General features: G+C 40.5%; 1 protein-coding gene across 2 annotated transcripts in view; it reads right to left on the bottom strand.

Annotated features, from left to right (window-relative positions):
- ptprn2 (protein tyrosine phosphatase receptor type N2) overlaps positions 1-21,306 on the bottom strand; it is a 365,871-nt gene that overhangs the window by 28,423 nt on the left and 316,142 nt on the right. For both annotated transcript variants that reach the window (XM_049481944.1, XM_049481945.1), the window contains exons 17-18: positions 19,314-19,387; positions 6,660-6,737 (exon numbers count right to left, since the gene is read on the bottom strand). In XM_049481944.1, the coding sequence (XP_049337901.1) occupies positions 6,660-6,737; positions 19,314-19,387 (152 nt within the window). The remainder of the gene's footprint in view (positions 1-6,659; positions 6,738-19,313; positions 19,388-21,306) is intronic.

Here is a 21,306-nt window from a genome sequence, read left to right as displayed (position 1 = left end):
AGCAAATAGAGGAGTACTTTAATTGTTTAAGGGTTGTAGTAAAGAGCAAGAACAGGACTTTTAATAGTTGTGTTCAAGTCAAGACCAAGACTGAAACAAGACCAATACTTTTAGCAGTTGAGCCCAAGTCGAGAGACAGAGACAAGCCTGAGTCTTTTAGTAGTTGAGACAAGACCAGGACTGAGACAAAACCATGACAAGGACATGTCAAGTCCAAGCCAAGGCTAAGACTTTTAATAGTTGAGTCCAAATCAATACCAAGTCATTTCAAGTTGAAGTCAAGGCCAAGACCGTGAGTGGCTGAGACCAAATCAAGGCCAAGACATTTATTGTAGTTAAACCCAGGTCAAGCCCAATCAATACCAAGACAAAGAGTGGATGACCAAAACAAGCCCAAGTCAAAATGGAGACAGAGACAGGGCAAACACTTTTAGTAGTTGAGTCTGAGACAAAACCAAGACCAGGACCAAAACAAGGCCAAGATTTTTAGTAGTTAAGTCTGAGACAAGACCAGGAGCAGGACATGTCAAGACCAGGACAGAGACAAGGCCAAGACTTTTAGTAGTTGAGTCTGAGACAAGACCAGATGAAGGACATGTTAAGTCCAAACCAAGACTAAGACTTTTGATAGTTGAGTCCAAATCAATACCAAGACATTTCAAGTCAAGACCAAGACCAGGAGTGGCTGAGACTAAAACAAGTCCAAGACTTTTAGTAGTTGAGCCCAAGTCAAAACAGAGACTGAGACAAGGCCAAAACTTTTAACAGTTGAGTCTGAAATAAGACCAGGACTAGGAAATGCCAACTCCAATCAAGGCCAAGCAGTGGAGCCCAAATCATAAAAGAGACTGAGTGTGTCTGAGACCGAGACAAGGCCGAGGCATTTAGTGGTTGAGTCCGAGATAAGACAGAGACAGAGAGAGGCTAAGACCGAGACAAGGCCAAGACTTTTAGTAGTAAAGCCCAAGTCCAAGAATGAGGCCAAGGCCAAGATTTTTTGTTAGTTGAGCCCAAATCAAGACCGAGACAAGACCAAGACTTTTAGTAGTTAAGCCCACGTTGAGACAGAGAGTGTCTGAAACCGAGACAAGGCCAAGACTTTTAGTAGTTAAGCCCAAGTCGAGACCAAGAGTGTCTGAGACGGAGACAAGGCCAAGATTTCTAGTAATTGAGCCCAACTCATGACAGAGACCAAAAGTGTCTGAGACAGAGAAAAGACCAAGACTTTTAGTAGTAAAGCCCAAGTCCAAGAATGAGGCCAAGGCCAAGATTTTTTGTTAGTTGAGCCCAAATCAAGACTGGGACAAGACCAAGACTTTTAGTAGTTGAACCCAATTCAAGAACAACACAGAGACAAAGCCTAGGTTTTAGTAGTCGAGTCTAAGACAAGACCAAGACCAGGACATGTCACATCCAAGTCAAGACAAAGACTTCTACTAGGAGTTTCCAGGAGACCAAGACAAGACCACGAATTTTAGTAGTGGTGCCCAATTCCTGTATCTACTGTAACTGTAGATTAACTGTAGATAGACAGAAATAAAATTAATCTGAGGGGAATCTGTTTTTCTTACTCTGCTGTGAGACACACCTGCACTCGAAGACACCTGAAACACCTGTAACAACACCTGGAAAAGCAACTCACTAAACTGAAACTTTCTACAAAACCAATCAGTGTGAAGTGTAGGGAGGGAGACTCCGCCCACATAGGTGGTGTTCTTTTCTTTTCTTTAGTGACTAAGTCACTAAATTCAGTGTGAAACCAAACATAATAAACCAGACTTTTAGGTATGAAACGCCAAATTATTATCATAGCTTAAAAAATGTAACATTTCTACAAGAAAGCAGCTTTTAATGAAAGAGAAAAAGACAAAGAGAAGAAGAAAAGACAGTCCAGGTTCTTCTCCTCGCTCTTCCGTTCGGCTGCTCTCATTAAACGCTCGTTTGAAAATCGTAAAAATGATTTCTGATGTGTGATGTTCTCCTGCTTCATTACACCATTAAAGCTGCGAAGCGTTTTTTTGTGCGGCGGCGGCAGAGTAGCGGCTCTGCTAACAGCTAACGGGAGGTGGTTGGATGAGCTTATACAAATGTTCCAGGCCAGGTGATCAAATATTGCCCGTCCTGGAAAAATCACTGCGCGATATTGAGCAAAGGTCAGAGCGAACCAACAAAAGCTGGCTCTAGTGGACCAGAACAGGCCTGACGGTGGAGCAGAACCAGCGCTGGCCGGATTAACACCTGCATATTTACACTAACTGGCCTCCTGACCAAGCAAGCAAACCACGGTCCAAGGACGACGGGTCATGTGACCTCGGCAGTACAGAAGGTGGGCAGTGGGGACGGCTGTTTCAGCTCAACTCTTAAATATAAAAGAGGTTTTTGGATACATAAAGAGTAAACTATGTGTCTAAAAGTTGGTAGATTACTATTTGACTAATTTGCACCCATTGCTGACACAAATGTGCAAATGCACACTTAACTATACAGCTTGTGTAGCCCCCTGCAGAGAATTACCGCCAAAAGATTGAGACTTTCTGGATTAGAAAAACAAAAATAAACTTAATGTCATTGAACTGTGGAGTAATGGAGGAACTGTGTTCTCTGGAATGATGGAGCTCCATCCAATACTTTTGGTTCATCCAACATCCTGACCTGAATGCAATCCAATTCTTCTCTGGACAGTAGAGACAGTTACTCCAACAAAAGCAGCTTAAACTCTTTTTAAAAATCAGGATTTCACTCATTTCAGAGCATTTCAATTGGTTCATTTATAATAAACTATTGCTTGCTATTGCTATTACTAATAAACTTGCTATTTATAGGTTCATATTTGAGTAAAATGAACATTGTTGTTTTATTCTATAAACTACAGACAACATTTCTCTCAAATTCCAAATAAAAGTATTGTCATTTAGAGCATTTATTTGCAGAAAATAAGAAAAGATGCAGAGCTTTAGACCTCAAATAATGCAAAAAAAACAAGTTCATATTTTTTTTCAAGTTTTAGGAGTTCAGAAATTAATATTTGGTGAAATAACCCTGTTTTTTAATCACATTTTTTCTCCTCCACCAGTCTTACACACTGCTTTTGGGGAACTTTATGCTGCTTTACTCCTGGTGCAAAAATTCAAGCAGTTCAGTTTGGTGGTTTGATGGCTTGTGATCATCCATCTTCCTCTTGATTATATTCGAGGTTTTCAATTTGTCATTAAATGGTCTCTTGTTTTTTTCCAGAGCCGTATATAGCAAAAATAATGGAGATATACAGTGTTTGATTGATTTTTGTACTTAATGTATTTTGGAAATGACTCACGCTCCATTAAAACAGTATATTAAGTAAATGAACACGGAATGAGTTGGAATATCTGTACATTTTTGTGACCATGATCATTATTATTGTATTATAGTGCTACACAGGGTTCTCTTTAAGTTTCTCAGGTTTAAAGAACCTTCACTTGATGTTCTTCCTGCACATCTCTCCTTTAAATGTCTTCAAATTTGACAGATAAGCCAATTTATTAGAAACTCTTGGACATATTATTAAAAACACATTCTTGTATGAAAGGTTATTTCTTTAATTGAAGGAATAATACATTAAATATGTGTTCTTTTGCTCAATTTGGGCCAAAAACGACCCAAAAACAGAGAAAATCAGCACAGTAAAAGCTCCTCACAGCCCGTGTTGGTGAAGTTGTTTGGCGTGATGGATTTAGAGCGTGGCGTAAGCAGGCTATAGTAATTGACGGGGATTGATGCGTTCATCTTCATCATTAATCTGAGCAGGGCTTTTAATGGAAGCTTTCTGAGTCTGCACGGCCCAGCCGCTTCTAATTCCTCGCTGTGAAATTAATTCAATTTAGATCGTTATTTTTTTGCCAGTAATTGACAAAATGACAAATACAAGCAACCAATAACCTCAATTAGCACCCGTCCCATTAGCCGCCGAGCGCAGATTCGCTGTTTTAGAAGGTCGAGTGACATCAATGCATTACCGCAATAAATTTACGTGAGCCGGCAGTTCAATCAAAAGTGCACTTTGAACAAAGCGCACAAGATCCCTCGCACTCCCTCATCCAACCTTTACCTCACACTAACAAACAAACAAACAAACAAACAAAAACAACACGTCCATTAAAGAGTTCTGTACTAATACCACTCTAAAACAACACATAAAAACACCCACAACCCTCTTAACATCCATATACAGCTTTCAATTAAAGTACACTCACTGGCCACTTTAATAGAAACACCTCTCTATCTATACTTTAGTACTTCTTTCACTCACTGGCCACTTTATTAGAAACACCTCTCTATCACATTATAAATTCGTTTAATTATTAATAAATTAAGGAATGGGTGTTTCTAATAAAGTGGCCAGTGAGCGGAAGAAGTACTAAAGTATAGATTACATTACATTACATTACATTTGGCAGACGCTTTTGTCCAAAGCGACTTACAATAGTCAAGTACAATGTAAAATAAGTTTAAAGGTAAAACATCTTTGGATAGGGATAAAAGGAGGTCAAAGGGGAATAATAGGATAGAGAGGTGTTTCTAATAAAGTGGCCAGTGAGTGAAAGAAGTACTAAAGTATAGATAGAGAGATGTTTCTGATAAAGTGGCCAGTGAGTGAAAGAAGTACTAAAGTATAGATAGAGAGATGTTTCTGATAAAGTGGCCAGTGAGTGAAAGAAGTACTAAAGTATAGATAGAGAGGTGTTTCTAATAAAGTGGCCAGTGACTGTAGGAAGTACTAAAGTATAGATAGAGAGGTGTTTCTAATAAAGTGGCCAATGAGTGAAAGAAGTACTAAAGTAAAGATAGAGAGGTGTTTCTAATAAAGTGGCCAGTGAGTGAAAGAAGTACTAAAGTAAAGATAGAGAGGTGTTTCTAATAAAGTGGCCAGTGAGTGAAAGAAGTACTTAAGTATAGATAGAGAGGTGTTTCTAATAAAGTGGCCAGTGAGTGGAAGAAGTACTAAAGTATAGATAGAGAGGTGTTTCTAATAAAGTGGCCAGTGAGTGAAAGAAGTACTTAAGTATAGATAGAGAGGTGTTTCTAATAAAGTGGCCAGTGAGTGAAAGAAGTACTAAAGTATAGATAGAGAAGTTAAACTGAACCCATTGATGAGATCAGTCTGATATGATAACAGCTCATCTTCAGTGGTGTGATAATGAGATCAAACACATTTGGAGCATCTTCTGTGTCTCTGAGCTCTACATGAAGGTCTATGGCTTGGCAGCTCTACAAAAAACGTGTTTATAGCCCATCCTCCACTACAACACATCTACAGCTCAGCCGGCCCAATCCCAGCCCCTGTGGGAGCGCCCGAGCCCCTAATTAGGCTAATACACTCACATCCACAGAGTAGCTTTCTCTCTCTCTCTCTCTCTCTCTCTCTCTCTCTGTAGCATTAGGCAGTGTGTATCTGGCCCCATTCTTTCAGCAGAGCACTTGGGGAATAAACAGCTGGTAACTACACTGTACGGCCTGCAATTTCCTCTCTCCACTCTGCTGAGAGCTCCACACTCCGTAATTCATCCACAACACCAACCTGACATTAGTACAGCAGAGAATTACACACGCAGAGCTGCTCTGAGGTCAGCAGTTACCGGCACTGAGAAAGTGTTTATAGAGTTGTACTACATGGGAAAACTAACCAGCATTTACGTAATTATACACTTTAAACTCATCACAGCATCCGGGGTCCACCCTGGTGGGTGTTCTGCTACTGCAGATGTGGACTTTCCTCAGAAGAAATGGTTGTAGATTAGAGGAAGGGGTTTCTAATAAATTGACAGGTAATTGGAAGTACACAAGGGTATAGGTGTTCCTAATAAATTGTCAGGTAAGTGGAAGTACACAAGGGTATAGGTGTTCCTAATAAATTGTCAGGTAAGTGGAAGTACACAAGGGTATAGGTGTTCCTAATAAATTGTCAGGTAATTGGAAGTACACAAGGGTATATGTGTTCCTAATAAATTGTCAGGTAAGTGGAAGTACACAAGGGTATAGGTGTTCCTAATAAATTGTCAGGTAAGTGGAAGTACACAAGGGTATATGTGTTCCTAATAAATTGGCAGGTAAGTGGAAGTACAAAAGGGTATAGGGGTTCCTAATAAATTGGCAGGTAAGTGGAAGTACAAAAGGGTATAGATGTTCCTAATAAATTGGCAGGTAAGTGGAAGTACAAAAGGGTATAGGGGTTCCTAATAAATTGGCAGGTTAGAGGAAGTATGAAAGGGTATAGGTGTTCCTAATAAATTGGCAGGTAAGTGGAAGTATTAAAGGGTATAGGTGTTCCTAATAAATTGGCCAGTGATTAAAAGTACAAAGGTATAGGTATTTTTTTAAATATTGTCAATTTTGAGTTTTTTCAGAGGATAGATTGAGAGTGTCTTCAACTGTGCCTATAAGTTGTGAGGTGCAATCTTGTGAGTGATTCTGAACTCATAGTAGGGCCAGGTGAATTATGGGAGTTGTAGTAAGGTCTTATAGTGGGCGTAGACGAATGTGGCGTTCCATTTCTAAAGTTGTATAGCGGGTATTTAATGTGTGTTCTGCTCTTATTCCTTATGGGGGTCTTTCAGTCCTTATAATTCTTATAATATATGAAATAATTGTAAATTTAGAAATTAAGACATATAAAGTCTATTTACCTGCCAGAAATCAGCCACCGTGTTGGGGAGTGGACCCTGAGCGGAGATGTAGGCTGGGTTACGAGGGTCATGATCCATCTATGGAGAGAGAAAGAGAAAAGGAGAGAGAGAGAGAGATGTTATTTATTTACATGTTATTTACACAAAATAAAAACAACATCTGTTTTTAATCACTGAGGGAGAAAAATGCTGCCACCACCATGTTTAACAGCTAGGCTTGATCTACAAAGACAAATTGGCCTGAGGAAAATCCCTGATGAAATCTAGAACTATAATGAAGGACCCATCCCGTCCCATCCAAGCCACTCCCTGTTTTAACAGCTGCTGAGTGAAAGGAGGCTAAGAAGCTTAAAGACCAGAACCAGCTGGTTCTGAAACAGCTTCTTCCCCCGGGTGACCAGACTGCTGAACAGCCAGTAGAAGAACAGTGTTCTGCCCAACCCACCCCACTGCCACTTATACAAAGTCTACACCCTCACTTTACTTCACTCTGCATCTGTCAGACACAAAGTTATTTAACTTATATAGTGCCTTTCTAGAAACCCAAGGACACTTTACAATTTACATGTTTAACACACAACCATTCATACTCAGCACTCATCCACACACCGGTGAGAAGCAGCAGCCAATTGCATACAGCGTACTCTCAACCGGAAACAACCGTCCACCTGGAGGACTGCATCCAGCACTACAGCATTTACCCAGGACTTGCCAATCCATATCAGGGCACACAATCATACACACATTTATACACACACACTAACGTACATACAGTACATACCACACACTTACACACTCTTACACATACACACCAGATCAATTTTAGAGTGTCACTTTTTCTGGGCAATTTAGAGTATCCAATTTATGTGATCTCCATGATTTTAGACTGTGGGAGGAGGAAACCCACTAAGCCATTGTTCCCGCACTTCATGTTTTTTTTTCATGGATGTTCATGCATTTTTCAATAAGATGGTACGGGTACTGGACTGGTCTGGCTGCAGAAGATTTATTTTTTATTTTTTGCAAAATATCATCCGTGTCTTTAAAATGTTGTAAGAGAAAGAACGGCAGCGTTACAGTTATAGTATTGTTTTTACGTTGCATTATTTCTTCCTCACTCTTTTTTTCATCTTTCTTTCTCTTCTCTCTCTCTCTCTCTCCCAATCAATAGCAGCTTCTCCTCCCTCCTGTCTCTCTCCTCTCCCCCACGTATCCTTTCATTCCCTCTATCTTGTCATCTATCTCTTTTTTTCTCTCTCTCGCTTTCTTTCTGTCTTTCACACACACACACACACACACACACACACATACACATACAATTGCACTCGCCCCCCCACCCCCCACCTCCCGTCTGTCTGTCCCTGTGCGTGGTCTGGTCTTTTTTCAGAGCGTGTTCATTCTTTAATACGGCTGATTAAAGCTGGAATGGCAAATAAAAGCCCAGCGGCGCTCTAATCAAACACATTTATTGATGAGAAGCCCGGCATCTAGAGGATGGAGCCGCCCGTGTGTGTGTGTGTGTGTGTGTGTGTGTGTGTGTGTGTGTGTGTGTGTGTGTGTGTGTGTGAGCGTATCCAACCGTGTAGTTGCAAAATAACAAAAATAAAAAGCAGAGAAAGCCGCAGATAGCTGGATGATGACAGATAGGATGAAGCGTTTGCTTGTTAGCGACAAAAAAAATAAATTAGATTTTTAAAAATCACTCTATGTTTTCAAACAGCAGAAAAGAGCAAATTCTCATTAAATCACATTATTAAATGACTACGGATAAATAACGCTCCAACAATTTCAACACAAACATAACCCTGAATAAACACACCAACAAACAAACTCAAAATGAAGCGAATTTAAGCTTAGTTATTATCTCTTTTTTTAAGTAGGCGTAGTTTTACTGTTCCGATGAATTGTCCTGAAAAATAATGAAATAGAAAAAGAAATTGTTTAAAAATTAGACTGATACGGGCAACTCTGGGTCATGTTATTATTATATATTATATTCAGCTACACATACAGAAGTAGTGTGTAATGCATGTGCAACATCTTAAACATCTCAAATCTCAGCATGTAGAGAGTTGTAGAGGTTCCTAATGTTTATCCTGTGATAATAATATAATAGCATAATAGCTCCAATATTCTCACACAGATCCTGCAGATTGTTCCTGAGTGCTTCGGTAAGACAGGGCAATATTAGAGCTAGCGCTTAGCACATTTAGCTAGTAATGAGAATGCTGCTCCAGAAGTGCTAGCTGAGGTTAGCAGTAGACTACAGGTGGATATTACCCATCTCTGACTGGTGAAAGAGCTAGCGCTTAACGCAGTTAGTGGCTAATGCTAATACTACTGAAGAGCTTTACTGAAACTCCTGTATAACACTGTACTTCAGTGAAGTGGCTTTACTATTATTATGTTTCTCTGACAATAAAACGAAAGAATTTTAGGTGCCTCTTATTGGGCGATAAATACAGTACATCCGTTTTAACAATTGTTTTGAAGCTAGTTGGCTAGTTAATCTACCTTTTTCTCTTATTTTCTCTCCCTGTATTTGTTGAGACAGGCAGACTGGTTTGGGTTTTTACGTTTTTACATTTACCATAGTTTGGTAAGTTTGATTTTTTTACTTTGATTCATAGAATTCTGAAGCAGTAGCAGCAATATATACATAGTACAGGTGCTGGTCAACGAATTAGAATAATTTGAAATAGTGCAATCATGAAATTCTTTGAATGCATTTTTTGTGCAGAAAGCAAATCAGGTGTTCACCGCACCTGTCCTACTCGTTAGACTAATCACAGAACTCGTTACCTGGAAAAAAATTTGCTCAGCTGAGCTTTCCAAAAGGCCCATTTAGGCCATTTAACTGTGACACTGTTGTTTTATTGAATTAGAATAATGGAGAAACCGTTTCATTGAATTAGAATAAATGCTCGAATTTTTGTTTTCTGTGAAGAGTATTCCCTGTGCAGTATAAAGTCAGGGTTGAGTAGAATTTCTAAGTTGTAAAATCAATCATGGGTAAGCAGCGCGACCTCTCAACCGGAATAGTGGCTCAAATTCAAGCCCTTCGCCGACAAGGCTTGACCCAAACTAAAATTGCTGAGCAGCTCGGCATCAGCCAGTCTTCCGTCTGCATAGCTCTCAAGAAAAACTGCAGCAAGCGCACCAACTGTTCCGGCGTCCGAAAAACTTCTGCTCGCGACAACAAGCAGCTGAGAAAGATCGCAGTCAGCAACCGGTTCAAGTCCACTTCCGAGCTCACCGACTTGTGGAACAAGCAGACCGGCGCTGACGTCTCCAGATCAACCACTTACCGTCGTCTGCGCGAACTCGGCTTCAAATCTCGCGTTCCAGCAGTAAAACCGATGCTGAACAAGAAACAAATGGAGAAACGGCTGAAGTGGGCCAAAGAACACGGCGAGTGGACTGCTGAAGACTGGCAGAAAGTGGTCTTCAGTGACGAATCACGCTTCTGCATCTCCTTCGGTGACCAAGGTCCTCGTGTCTGGCGTCGTGGTGGCGAAACCTACAACCACGAGTGCGTGAAAAGATCCGTCAAGTTTCCCCAGAGCGTTATGGTCTGGGGATGCATGTCCGCTCGAGGTGTAGGGAAACTCTGCTTCCTCAAGAAGACTGTCAATGCTGCCGTATATCAAGATGTTCTGGAAACGTTCCTGATTCCGACTGTTGAGGAACAGTTCGGCGAAGAAGACTTCATATTTCAACAGGATCTAGCACCGGCTCATGCGGCAAAGTCGACCAAAGATTGGTTCACTAAAAAACAGCTTGAAGTTTTGGCATGGCCGGCCAACTCGCCTGACCTCAATGTCATTGAAAACCTTTGGGCCATCGTCAAGCAGAAAATTTTGCGACAGAAAGCCTACTACGCTGGACCAACTGAAGCAGAACATCGCCACTGCCTGGGAAGCTGTGAGTGCGGAAACTTGCGACAAGCTGGTCAAATCGATGCCGCGGAGACTTCAGGCAGTCATACAAGCCAAGGGGGCAGCAACAAAATACTGAGAAAGTGATGATTGTAATTATAATAAAAATTATTCTAATTCAATGAAACGGTTTCTCCATTATTCTAATTCAATAAAACAACAGTGTCACAGTTAAATGGCCTAAATGGGCCTTTTGGAAAGCTCAGCTGAGCAATGTTTTTTACAGGTAACGAGTTCTGTGATTAGTCTAACGAGTAGGACAGGTGCGGTGAACACCTGATTTGCTTTCTGCACAAAAAATGCATTCAAAGAATTTCATGATTGCACTATTTCAAATTATTCTAATTCGTTGACCAGCACCTGTATAGTATATACAGCAGGGTTTGGAAATAGGAGGCCTGCTGGCCAGATGTGGCCTGCAAGCATGAAACATCTGGCCAGTGAGGTTGACTGAATTATATTGAAGGATAAAGAAAAATAAATAAATAAAATGCTTCTCTGTTGAGCTTTTGTTTAAATTCCTTCCCTTAGTCTCTCCCTATCTCCTTATAAGGGCGTTTTTTCCCGGCCATGTCCCAATTCACTAGCCGGGGCAGCGGTAGTGTATTGAACCACGACCCTGACAACACGGGTTAAATCCCTCGTGAGGAGTGGTGTGTTTTAGTTATTGTTCCTTTTTGGGGGAATTTTCCTGCTTTGAATTCAACTGTTCTGCAATTGGGTTCAACAACCCTCTGGGCTGAAGAGCTACTAGTCTGTAGTAGCACTCCATCCCATTACACTTCATTTTCCAAAACAGAACTTTTTTGTGGCCCGCCACGTAATGATTTGGAAAATATCTGGCCAAATTAATTGCAGACCCCTGATATACAGCATATTTAGTGGAAACACTGCTATTTTTCAAATAATAAAGGAATTAAGTTAGGGTACATGCTGCATGCTGGGTATCTATTTTACTGCATAAAAATCTCAGAAAGCACATGTAGATCCACTGGTGTGTTCGGATTGTGAAGAATCGGCTACGTTTGTGTTGTAGGCATGGAAACACCATGGCAAAGTCAGAATCTAGTGGAATTTCACTTTGAGTCTGAATGGAAAAGCATGCTTTATTCTTTTTGTCATGTCTAAAGCAGAATCTCACACCGGACCCTCATTCATCACCCCCCCAAAACCCTTCACCAACCCTGAGAGCGATTAGAGCGGGACGCTGAATAACACACCACACTACCTGAGAGAGAGAGAGAGAGAGAGAGAGAGAGAGAGAGGCATGTTTAATGAACAGGAATGCCTTGGAGAGAGCGCCGCCGTCACTGGACTGGAACGCAGCCATTTTAACTGACCACAATAGCCGGCAGCCGGCTCAATGGAGGTCAGTACGCTTTCTTGTTAGAGGATCAAACTCAGCTCCATTATCCACAGCCAGTGTGAGAACAACACCCAGCCACCCAACACCAGCAGGCCACACCCCCAACGTCCCTCACGTAGGCTCCAAATGGCCATTAACTAGCAAACTAGAGCTACGAAACAAGCATTTCTATAAGTTCCCAAAGGTGTGTTCAATATCTAACCTCTGGAGAACCAACTTCTAGATTTAGAGTCTCCAGAAATGAGAAATTACACATCTTGTTGGTGATGTTGGTCAATTGGTTTGGTCTAGGTTGCCTTGCTGAGCTATAAGATGCTATGGTCATGCTAGTCAACCAGCACTGGTCAAGCATACTGGTTGTTAGGCTTGGTCTTGTTGATCAAGCTTGTAGACGAAGCTGGTCAAAAAGACTGGTCTTTGTGGGTTAATAGCTTGGTCTTTCTGGGCTATAAGATGCTAGTCAACCAGCATGGTCAATTATACTGGTTGTTAGCTTCTAAGTTAGAGCTAAGCTGGTCAACTAGGTAGGTCTTGTTGGTCATGTTCGCCAATCATCATGGTGATGGGTTGCTGGGAGGTCATCTTGTTCAGGTTGGTCATGCTTGTGGTTCTAAACCATCTAAACCATCAATTGCTAAGCAGAAAACCAGCTTGACCTGGTCTGAGCTGGCTATGCTGTTTTCTTTAGCATTTTCTTTAGCAGGGCATGGTAGATGATGAATTTCCCAATGTCTGAGACACAGTTCTCACATTATTTAAATGGACTAGTTGTTGGTGACTGTTTTTACGTCCCAATAAGAGGACAAGTCTAGAGAAAATGGGACATATGGTCACCATACTGAAAAGGCTAATCATAAAAGCTACTTTCAGTGAAGTGTTGAACAGAATGACGAGGGAAATGACAGAAAGTCCGACCCGGGGCCCATTGTTAGCGTGAACGACACGCACCGCCATTAGCCCGGCTGCAAATGGATATAATTGCTTAGCGCAACCTTAATCGCTGGCAAGAGCAATTATACAGCAGACAGCTAATACCAGACGTATGTGCAGCCGCCTTCCAACTGCCCTCGCCTCGCCGGCATAAAGGGAGTTATTAAAGTGGATATATCATCTGGAACTCAGAAGGACGATCGCGCTCTTAAAATCTAATTACTTTAGGCTGAGATGTGTATCGGTGAAGTGCTAACTCTAAAATAACGCCGCTAACAGAAGCACTTCGGGACGCTGCAGGAGTCTTCAGATAATGGAGGGAAGAAACGCCGAGCTCCTCGGCCCCGACACAAACAAAGCAGCAGCACTTCTCCTGCATTTGTGCAGAAATGAGTCGTTTAGTCCAGACGAACTCCTTCCGCAGCGTTACCAAACCCGCCGCTGACTGCCAGACTATCAGCGTCTGAAACAGCGGCCCAATTCATCCTGGCGTTTATTTCTCCATTCATTCCCCAAACTACGTCTCAACTAACCCTCCACCATCCCGCCTTTCTCCCCAACACAAAAGCTTTCTGCTGCAGAACCAGCCTGTAATTTACCCGCGCTTATTTCAGACTCTTCAACCCGCGGAGAGAAACTGTGAAACTGTGGAAATTACAGACGTTTCAGTTCCGTCACCACAGCTCTAAACACACCGCCGTCAATTTACACTTCAATCAGCCGTAACATTACAAAACAACTGACAGCCTGGTGAAGGGAATTCACCGGTGCTCTAGAGGCTCCTGTAATGAGGTGGTGTATGTAAATGTATATATTTATGTGTGCATATATGTATGTATGTAGCTGTAAGCATGTATGTATGTACACTACCAGTAAAAAGTTTATTTTTGCCATTTAAACTCTTCAGGTCCAGTTAATAACCGGAAACTCTACAAAATCCAGTGTAACAACAGGAAAACAAATGAACTAAAAACTGAAACGTATTGTAAAAAAAAAAACATTGTTGATTGTCAGGTTGATTTGTTGCTTGCTTGTTTGGTTGGAGAGGTTGTTTGGTGTGTTGGTTGGATATTGTCTGGTTGGGTGGTTTGGTAAAATGACTGGGTAGGCATTTGGTGTGGTGATTGTTTAGTTGAGTGGCTGTGGTTGGTTGGGCAGTTGGATTCTTGCTTGTTTGGGTAGTTGTGTGGTTGGTTCTTTGGCGTTTGTTGGGTGGGCTGTTGGTTGGTTTGACATTTGGTTGGTCAGTTGGTTGGATGTTGTCTTGTTGGGTAAGTTGATTGGGTAGGCATAATTTGGTTTGGTGATTGTTTAGTTAAGTGGTTGTGGATGGGTGGTTGGTAAGGTAGTTTTTGATTGGTTGGGTAGTTGTGTGGTTGTTTGGTGTTTGACGAGCGGTTGGTTGGGGTGTTGGTTTGATATTTGCTTGGTTAGATGGTTGGATGTTGTCTGGTTGGATGCTTTGGTAAGTTGATTGGGTAAGCATAGTGTTTGGTGGTTGTTTAGTTGAGTGGTTGGGGTTGGGTGTTTGTTGGGTTGGCTGGTTTATTGATAGTTGGGCGTTTGTTGGGTTGGTTTGTTGGTTGTTTGGTTGTTGAAACAGTTGGGTGGTTGTCAAACTAAACCACAACCCACTTGCCCATCCATATCCAGCTCCAGCCACAAGATTTTCCACTGAAAGGAAAATATACTGTAGTGCAAGGCCTGATCCTACAGTGTCTTTGTATATCCTCAGAATGTAAAAAATAACTAATTTTGGAGCATTTCAATTGGTTCATTGGTTAGAAAAGCCATCTCTGTGCATTACTGTGCTGTTGATTTTACATGAAGCTTATTCTAGAATGAACTGCTAAATAATTTTTTGCAATATATTTAATTTTATAATAACTAATATTTTTGATTTTGAGAGAAAGTAAAGGCTCTGAGGGTTGAGGACGGATACTGATGGGATTTATTCACATATAAACAGCACTATCATACAAATCAATAATAATGAGAAAATAAAATATATTGGTGTGTGTGTGTGTGTGTGTGTGTGTAGATTTTTGCAGCTTCCTGAACTGTGACAGTAACGAGACGCTCGCTTGCAGGTTCACACTCACACACTCACACACACACACACACACACCCCTCCGCCAGGCCGTTGCTAGGCGACGGGCTGCTGCACGGGATTCCTCTTATGCTAATGAAGGCCCTCTAATGCGCCCGGCTGCCAGTCACTGCAGAGTGTGTGTGTTCATGTGTGTCAGGGGAGGTGACGCATGGCATTGTTCAAAAAGGGCTTTGTGTCACTCAGGAAGAAGGAGTGTGTGTGTGTGTGTGTGAGAGATACAGAGAAAGAGCACAAGAGAGCATACATGACACACACACACACACTCACACACACACACACTCACAGAAAGAGATATATTTGTATGTAAAATATTTGTGGACACCCATACTAATGAATTAGAGCATTCAGCTGCTTTAGCTTTAAGTTGCACCAACTGCTGACACAGATGTGCACATGCACACACAGCTGGTCTACTTCCTGTAGTACCGGCAAAATAAAATATAACTCTCTGGAGAAGATTAACATCAACCTACTGGCATCATGATTAATACAGGGGTTTACAGGGGTATAAACATTGGATGGGTTGAGTTTCATGACTGATTAGTTGATTGGTTGATTAGTTTATTGGTTGACAGGTTGGTTGGGTAGCTGGATTGTTGTTTAGTTGGGTGGTTGTTTGGTGGTTGCTTAGATAGTTGGTTGCGTGCTTGGTAAGGTGGTTAATTGGTTGGTTGGTTAGTTGGTTGCATGGTTGGTAAGGTGGTTATTGGTGGGTTGATTGATTGGTTTGCTGGTTGGTTGGTTAGTTGGTTGAGTGGTTGGTTGGGTAGCTGGATTGTTGTTTAAATGGGTGGTTGTGTGGTTTCCTGGTTGGTTGGTTGGTTGGGTGATTGGTTGGTTGGTTGGTTAGGTGGTTAATTGACTGGTTGACCGGTTGATTGATTCGTTTGCTGGTTGGTTAGGTATTTGGTTGCATGGTTGGTAAATTGGGTAATTGGCGGGTTGACTGGTTGATTGGTTTGCTGGTTGGTTGATCAGTAGGTTGTGTGGTTGGTTAGATGGTTATTTGGCCAGTTGACTGGTTGATTGATTGGTTTGCTGGCTGCTTGGTTAGTTGGTTGCGTGGTTGGTAAGGTGGTTATTTGGTGGGATGACTGATTGATTAATTGGTTTGCTGGTTGGGTGATTAGTTGGTGCGTGGTTGCTAAGGTGGTTAATTGGTGAGTTGACTGGTTCATTGATTGGTTTGCAGGTTGGTTGGTTCGTTGGTTGGGTAGTTGGATTATTGTTTGTTTGGGTGGTTCTGTGGTTGTTTGGTGGTTGGTTTGTTGGTTGGGTGGATGTTGTTTGGTTTGGGTTTTGTTTAGTTGCGTGGTTGTGGGTCAGTGGTTGTTGTATTGGTTGGTTTATTGGTAGTTGGGCATTTGTTGGGTTTGGTGGGTTGGTTGGATGGTTATGTGCCTAGTTACTTAGGTAGACAGTTGGTTGTGGTTGGGAATTTGGACTGTTTGGTTAGGTGGTTGTTTGGTTTATTGGTTGAATGTTTAGTGGTTAGTTCGTTTGGTAGGCATTTTGGTTTGGTGATTGTTTAGTTGAGTGGTTGTTTGTTTGGTGTTTGTTGGGTTGTTATTAAGACAGTTGGGTGGTTTTTAAGCAACACTTTCAACCCACCTGCCCATCCATATCCAGCTCCATCTAAAACTTGATGAGGGATGAGGTGGGGTGGTGATCATCCAAGATCCTGACCTTACTAATCGACAGTCTTCTCAATGAATGCAATCAAATCCTCACAGCAATGCTTTTTTAAAAAACTAGTAGAAATTCTTCTCTGGACAGTAGAGACAGTTACTCCAACAAAAGCAGGATAAACTCTTTTTAATACTCTTGATTTCAGAAGAAAGAATCACATCATTGAGCAGCGCTAGTTCTTCTCAGTGTAGTGTTATTTTACTGCCCACATAAACAGGCTTGCAGATCAGACGTTCTTACAGTGCTGGATGTGTTAATGAGCTGTGTGTGTGGTGTGTGTGGTGTGTGTGTGTCTGTGTGTGTGTTAGGAGGTCAGACTGTCCTAACCCCCCCAGCAGGCCTGTTCTACGAAGTTCTACAAAGCTCTGAGCTTGAGGAAAGAGAAGAAAGAGAAGATCAGCAGTGAGTCATTTCCACTCTCTCTGCGCTAACGAGGAAAAAGCTAACGTATGACAGGTGTAATTGTCACAGTTTTGGTGGCGCTGGCTGGCAGGTGCCCGCTGGGCCGTAATTACAGAGCGCGGGAGGAGAGACCCACACACTTTCTTCACTTCTCCTTTTGTCGGGTCGCAGGAGACGAAGAGAACAGACGAAAGAGTGACTTTCAAAAACTCTCTCGCCTCCCCGCTTTCTCCGGACCGTCAGCGGCTGAGCGAAAGTAAACAGCCCTCAATTAGCTGCTGTGTTCAGCTCTCGCACAGATCTGGATAAAATACAACTTTAAAACGCTCAAATCCTTCATTCAGAAACCAAAAATCTCAATGTGTGTCTACATGGTTTCTCTGTTTCAATTGTTTTGCTAAACCACAAAAACCTGTACTCTACTGTTTAGATGAATGGTTGGATGGTTTGTGGTTTGGTTATTTAGTTAAGTGGTTGGTTGGACGTTTGGTTATTTGGGTGGATGGTTGGTTGGATTAATAGTTTGGAGTTGGTTGGTTGGATGATTGAGTGGATATTTGGTTAGTTGGGTGGGTTGGTTGTCTAGGTTATTATTTTTTGGTTGGTTAGTTTGGTTGACTGGATGGGTGGGCGAGAGTGTTTGGTTGAGTAAATGGTTGGTTGGACAGTTGGTTAATTCGGTGGGTGGTTGGTTGGATTAATAGTAGGGAGGTCAAGCAATTGGTTGTTTGGATGACTGGATGCTTGGTTGAGTGGGTGATTGGATGTTAGCTTAGTTGGGTGGATTGGTTGTCTACGTCACTGGGCGATCGTTTGGTTATTTGATTTGGCAGTTGGTTGGGTAGCTGGTTAAGCAGGTGATTGGACATTTGGTTGACTGAATGGTTGGTTGGTTGGATGAGTACTTTGGAGGTTGGGCAGCTGATTGGGTTGGGTTGGGATTGGGTTGGCTGTTTGGTGGAGTGGGTGGTTGGTTGGGCATTTGGTTAATTGGACGGATGGTTGGTTGGATGGATAGTTGGAAAATTGGGCAGTAGGTTGGTTGTTTAATTGGGTGGGTTGGTTGGTTTTGCTTTAATAGATGGAATAGATCGATTTTTCCAAGGTTCACATTGTTGTGTGAAATAGTTTTCTTTAAGTAAACTAAAATTATGTGTTGCTTTGCTTAATTTAAATGATTAATTTAAGTTGCTGCTTAAGCTGCTGATTTTCACACAAAGCCAATTTTAAAACGAATTTCTGAATTAATTATTTCTTACAGTGTAACTGGGTGGTTGGTTGGATGAATAGTTTGGCAGTTGGGCAGGTGGTTGCTTGGATGACTGGTTGGTTGGTTGGTTTTACAGATAACAACCCAAAAAACATTGCATTTAAAAATGTATGCTGACTATCCAATCAACTCCCAGTATAATATGGGCAATTTTGCCACCACCTTCACTTCACAGTAACTCAAAATACAATACTCCTAAAACCATAGATTTTTTTGTTGTTGCTTGGTTTGAGCACTGGCTGTAGATGAATGTACATTTTCTGCACAATGTTTTAGTAAATTTGTTTGTTCGGAATGTATTAAAAAATATTATTTACCTTTGAATTGTATAGAATTTTATTTGAAGAAATACCTTAAAATCACTCTGAAATGATATTGTATGATTTATATACTAAGTCAGAAATGGGCCAGCGATCCCAGCAGTGCAGTAAAACTCCAGTATGGATCTTTTTTATTATATAGGTTATGATACACACTTTGAGGTTATCTATTAAAAGATATGAAGCACAATAAAGTTTCTCTAAACTCTGTGAACTGCAGCAGTAAGGTCAGAGGAGTACTCTCGCTCTCAGAGAGAGAGTGTGTGTGTGTGTGTGTGCCCACTCAGTAGATAAGTATTGGTTTTTAAAGCGCTGAATGTCAGGCTTCAGAGAGCTATACATTTCAAATTCATAGCTTTGTGTTGAGCAGATAGCGCTCGGCCTGAAATACCCACAGGCTCGGCTCTCAGCGCCTCTCCGTTCCCCACAAACACAACCGGAAATAACACAAAACCCAACGTTTAAAATAAGATTTTCCTCCTTCTGGCACTTTGTGTTTTTACTTTAACCTTGACCTTCCTGCAGCTTTAGCACCACCTCCAGAATAACACCATCAATCCCATAATATTCACAATTACACACCAGTAGAGAGAGAGAGAGAGACAGAAGTGAGGAGTTGTGCTTACGATGAGGCTGGCGTTGATGTAATCAGAGCTGCCGTGGTTATTTTCACTCTTCAAGGTGAATCTGGAGTGATCGTCTGCAACACAACCCAAACAAATCCACAACTCTGTTTATTAACAGCTTATTACACCATTATTACACAGTTATTACACATGTAACAACCAATTTCTTTGATTTTACCAAAGTGAAAACCTCTGGAATATAATCAAGAGGAAGATGGATGATCACAAGCATCACATCAAACCACCAAACTGAACTGCTTAAATTTTGGCACCAGGAGTAAAGCAGCATAAAGTTATCCAAAAGCAGTGTGTAAGACTGGTGGAGGAGAACATGATGCCAAGATGCATGAAAAAAACTGTGATTAAAAACCAGGATTATTCCACCAGATATTATACTGATTTCTGAACTCTTAAAACTTTATGAATATGATTTGAGTTCTGAAAGCTCTGCATCTTTTTATTTTTATTATTTCAGCCATTTCTCATTTTCTGTAAATAAATGCTCTAAATGACAATATTTTTATTTGTAATTTGGGAGAAATGTTGTCTGTAGTTTATAGAATAAAAGAACAATGTTCATTTTACTCAAACATAAACCTATAAATAGCAAAATCAGAGAAACTGATTCAGAAACTGAAGTGCTCTCTTCATTTTTTCCAAAGCTGTATATTATATACATTGCAAAATATTTTACTTAAACACAGATTAAAAGCAGCTCTGTATATACAGTACATCACCCTGGTCAACCATTATAACATTATAACCACCTTCTTTATATTTTTCCTTCTTGTTTTCTTGTAGCTGATTTTAATGTTTAATGTGGCTGAAGCTTGTCTAATTACCCTAACAACAATAATCCACTTTGATTTTTGTATTAATCATGTAATTAACTGAAATAATTATGCCTTTTCAAGTGAATAGAAAGTGTCAAACAGCCTATCATTACAGATAATGTCAGATAATTACAGATACTTTACTTTAAAAGTACCAAATAGTCATGAAATGAGGAAAAAAATCCTGAATAGAAGAAAAATATTTACAGCTCTGGAAAAAAAAAAAATAAGAGATCACTTTAGTTTCTGAATCAGTTTCTCAGATTTTGCTATTTATAGGTTTATGTTTGAGTAAAATGAACATTGTTGTTTTATTCTATAAACTACAGACAACATTTCTCCCAAATTCCAAATAAAAATATTCTCATTTAGAGCATTTATTTACAGAAAATGAGAAATGATGCAGAGCTTTCAGACCTCAAATAATGCAAAGAAAAAGTTCATATTCATAAAGTTTTAAGAGTTCAGAAATCAATATTTGGTGGAATAATCCTGGTGGTTTTTAATCACAGTTTTTTTCATGCATCTTGTCATCATGTTCTCCTCCTCCACCAGTCTTACACACTGCTTTTGGATAACTTTATGCTGCTTTACTCCTGGTGCAAAAATTCAAGCAGTTCAGTTTGGTGGTTTGATGGTTTGTGATCATCCATCTTCCTCTTGATTATATTCCAGAGGTTTTCAATTTGGTAAAATCAAAGAAACTCATCATTTTAAGTGCTCACTTATTTTTTTCCAAAGCTGTATGTCTGTGACCAGAGGTGGAAAGTAATGAATTACATTTACTCAAGTTACTGTAATTGAGTAGATTTTATGAGTAATTTGTAATTTTTAAAGTAGTTTTTAAAATAGGTAATTTTACTTTTACTCAAGTACATTTTGACACAAGTAATTTACTTCGCTACATTGGAAAACTCCTGATTACTGAGTAAAAAATGAGATGCTGGGATAAAAACACAATTGTCTGAATAAAAAAAAAATAATATATATATATATATATATATATTGCACGGATGCTTGTGTGTGGAATAACAATGTAAACAGCAGTTAAAGCACAGCAATGGGAAGTTAAAAAATAATAATGAATTGTAAAACTACAAAATTACAGTTTATAGCCACATATATGACCATCATTTCTAACAGTGAAAAAAAATGGATGA

Source organism: Astyanax mexicanus, chromosome 8 (genome assembly GCF_023375975.1).
Source record: "Astyanax mexicanus isolate ESR-SI-001 chromosome 8, AstMex3_surface, whole genome shotgun sequence".
Lineage (NCBI taxonomy): Eukaryota > Metazoa > Chordata > Actinopteri > Characiformes > Acestrorhamphidae > Astyanax > Astyanax mexicanus.
Note: the sequence above shows the minus strand (reverse complement) of the source record. Positions and strands in the feature narration are given on the sequence as shown.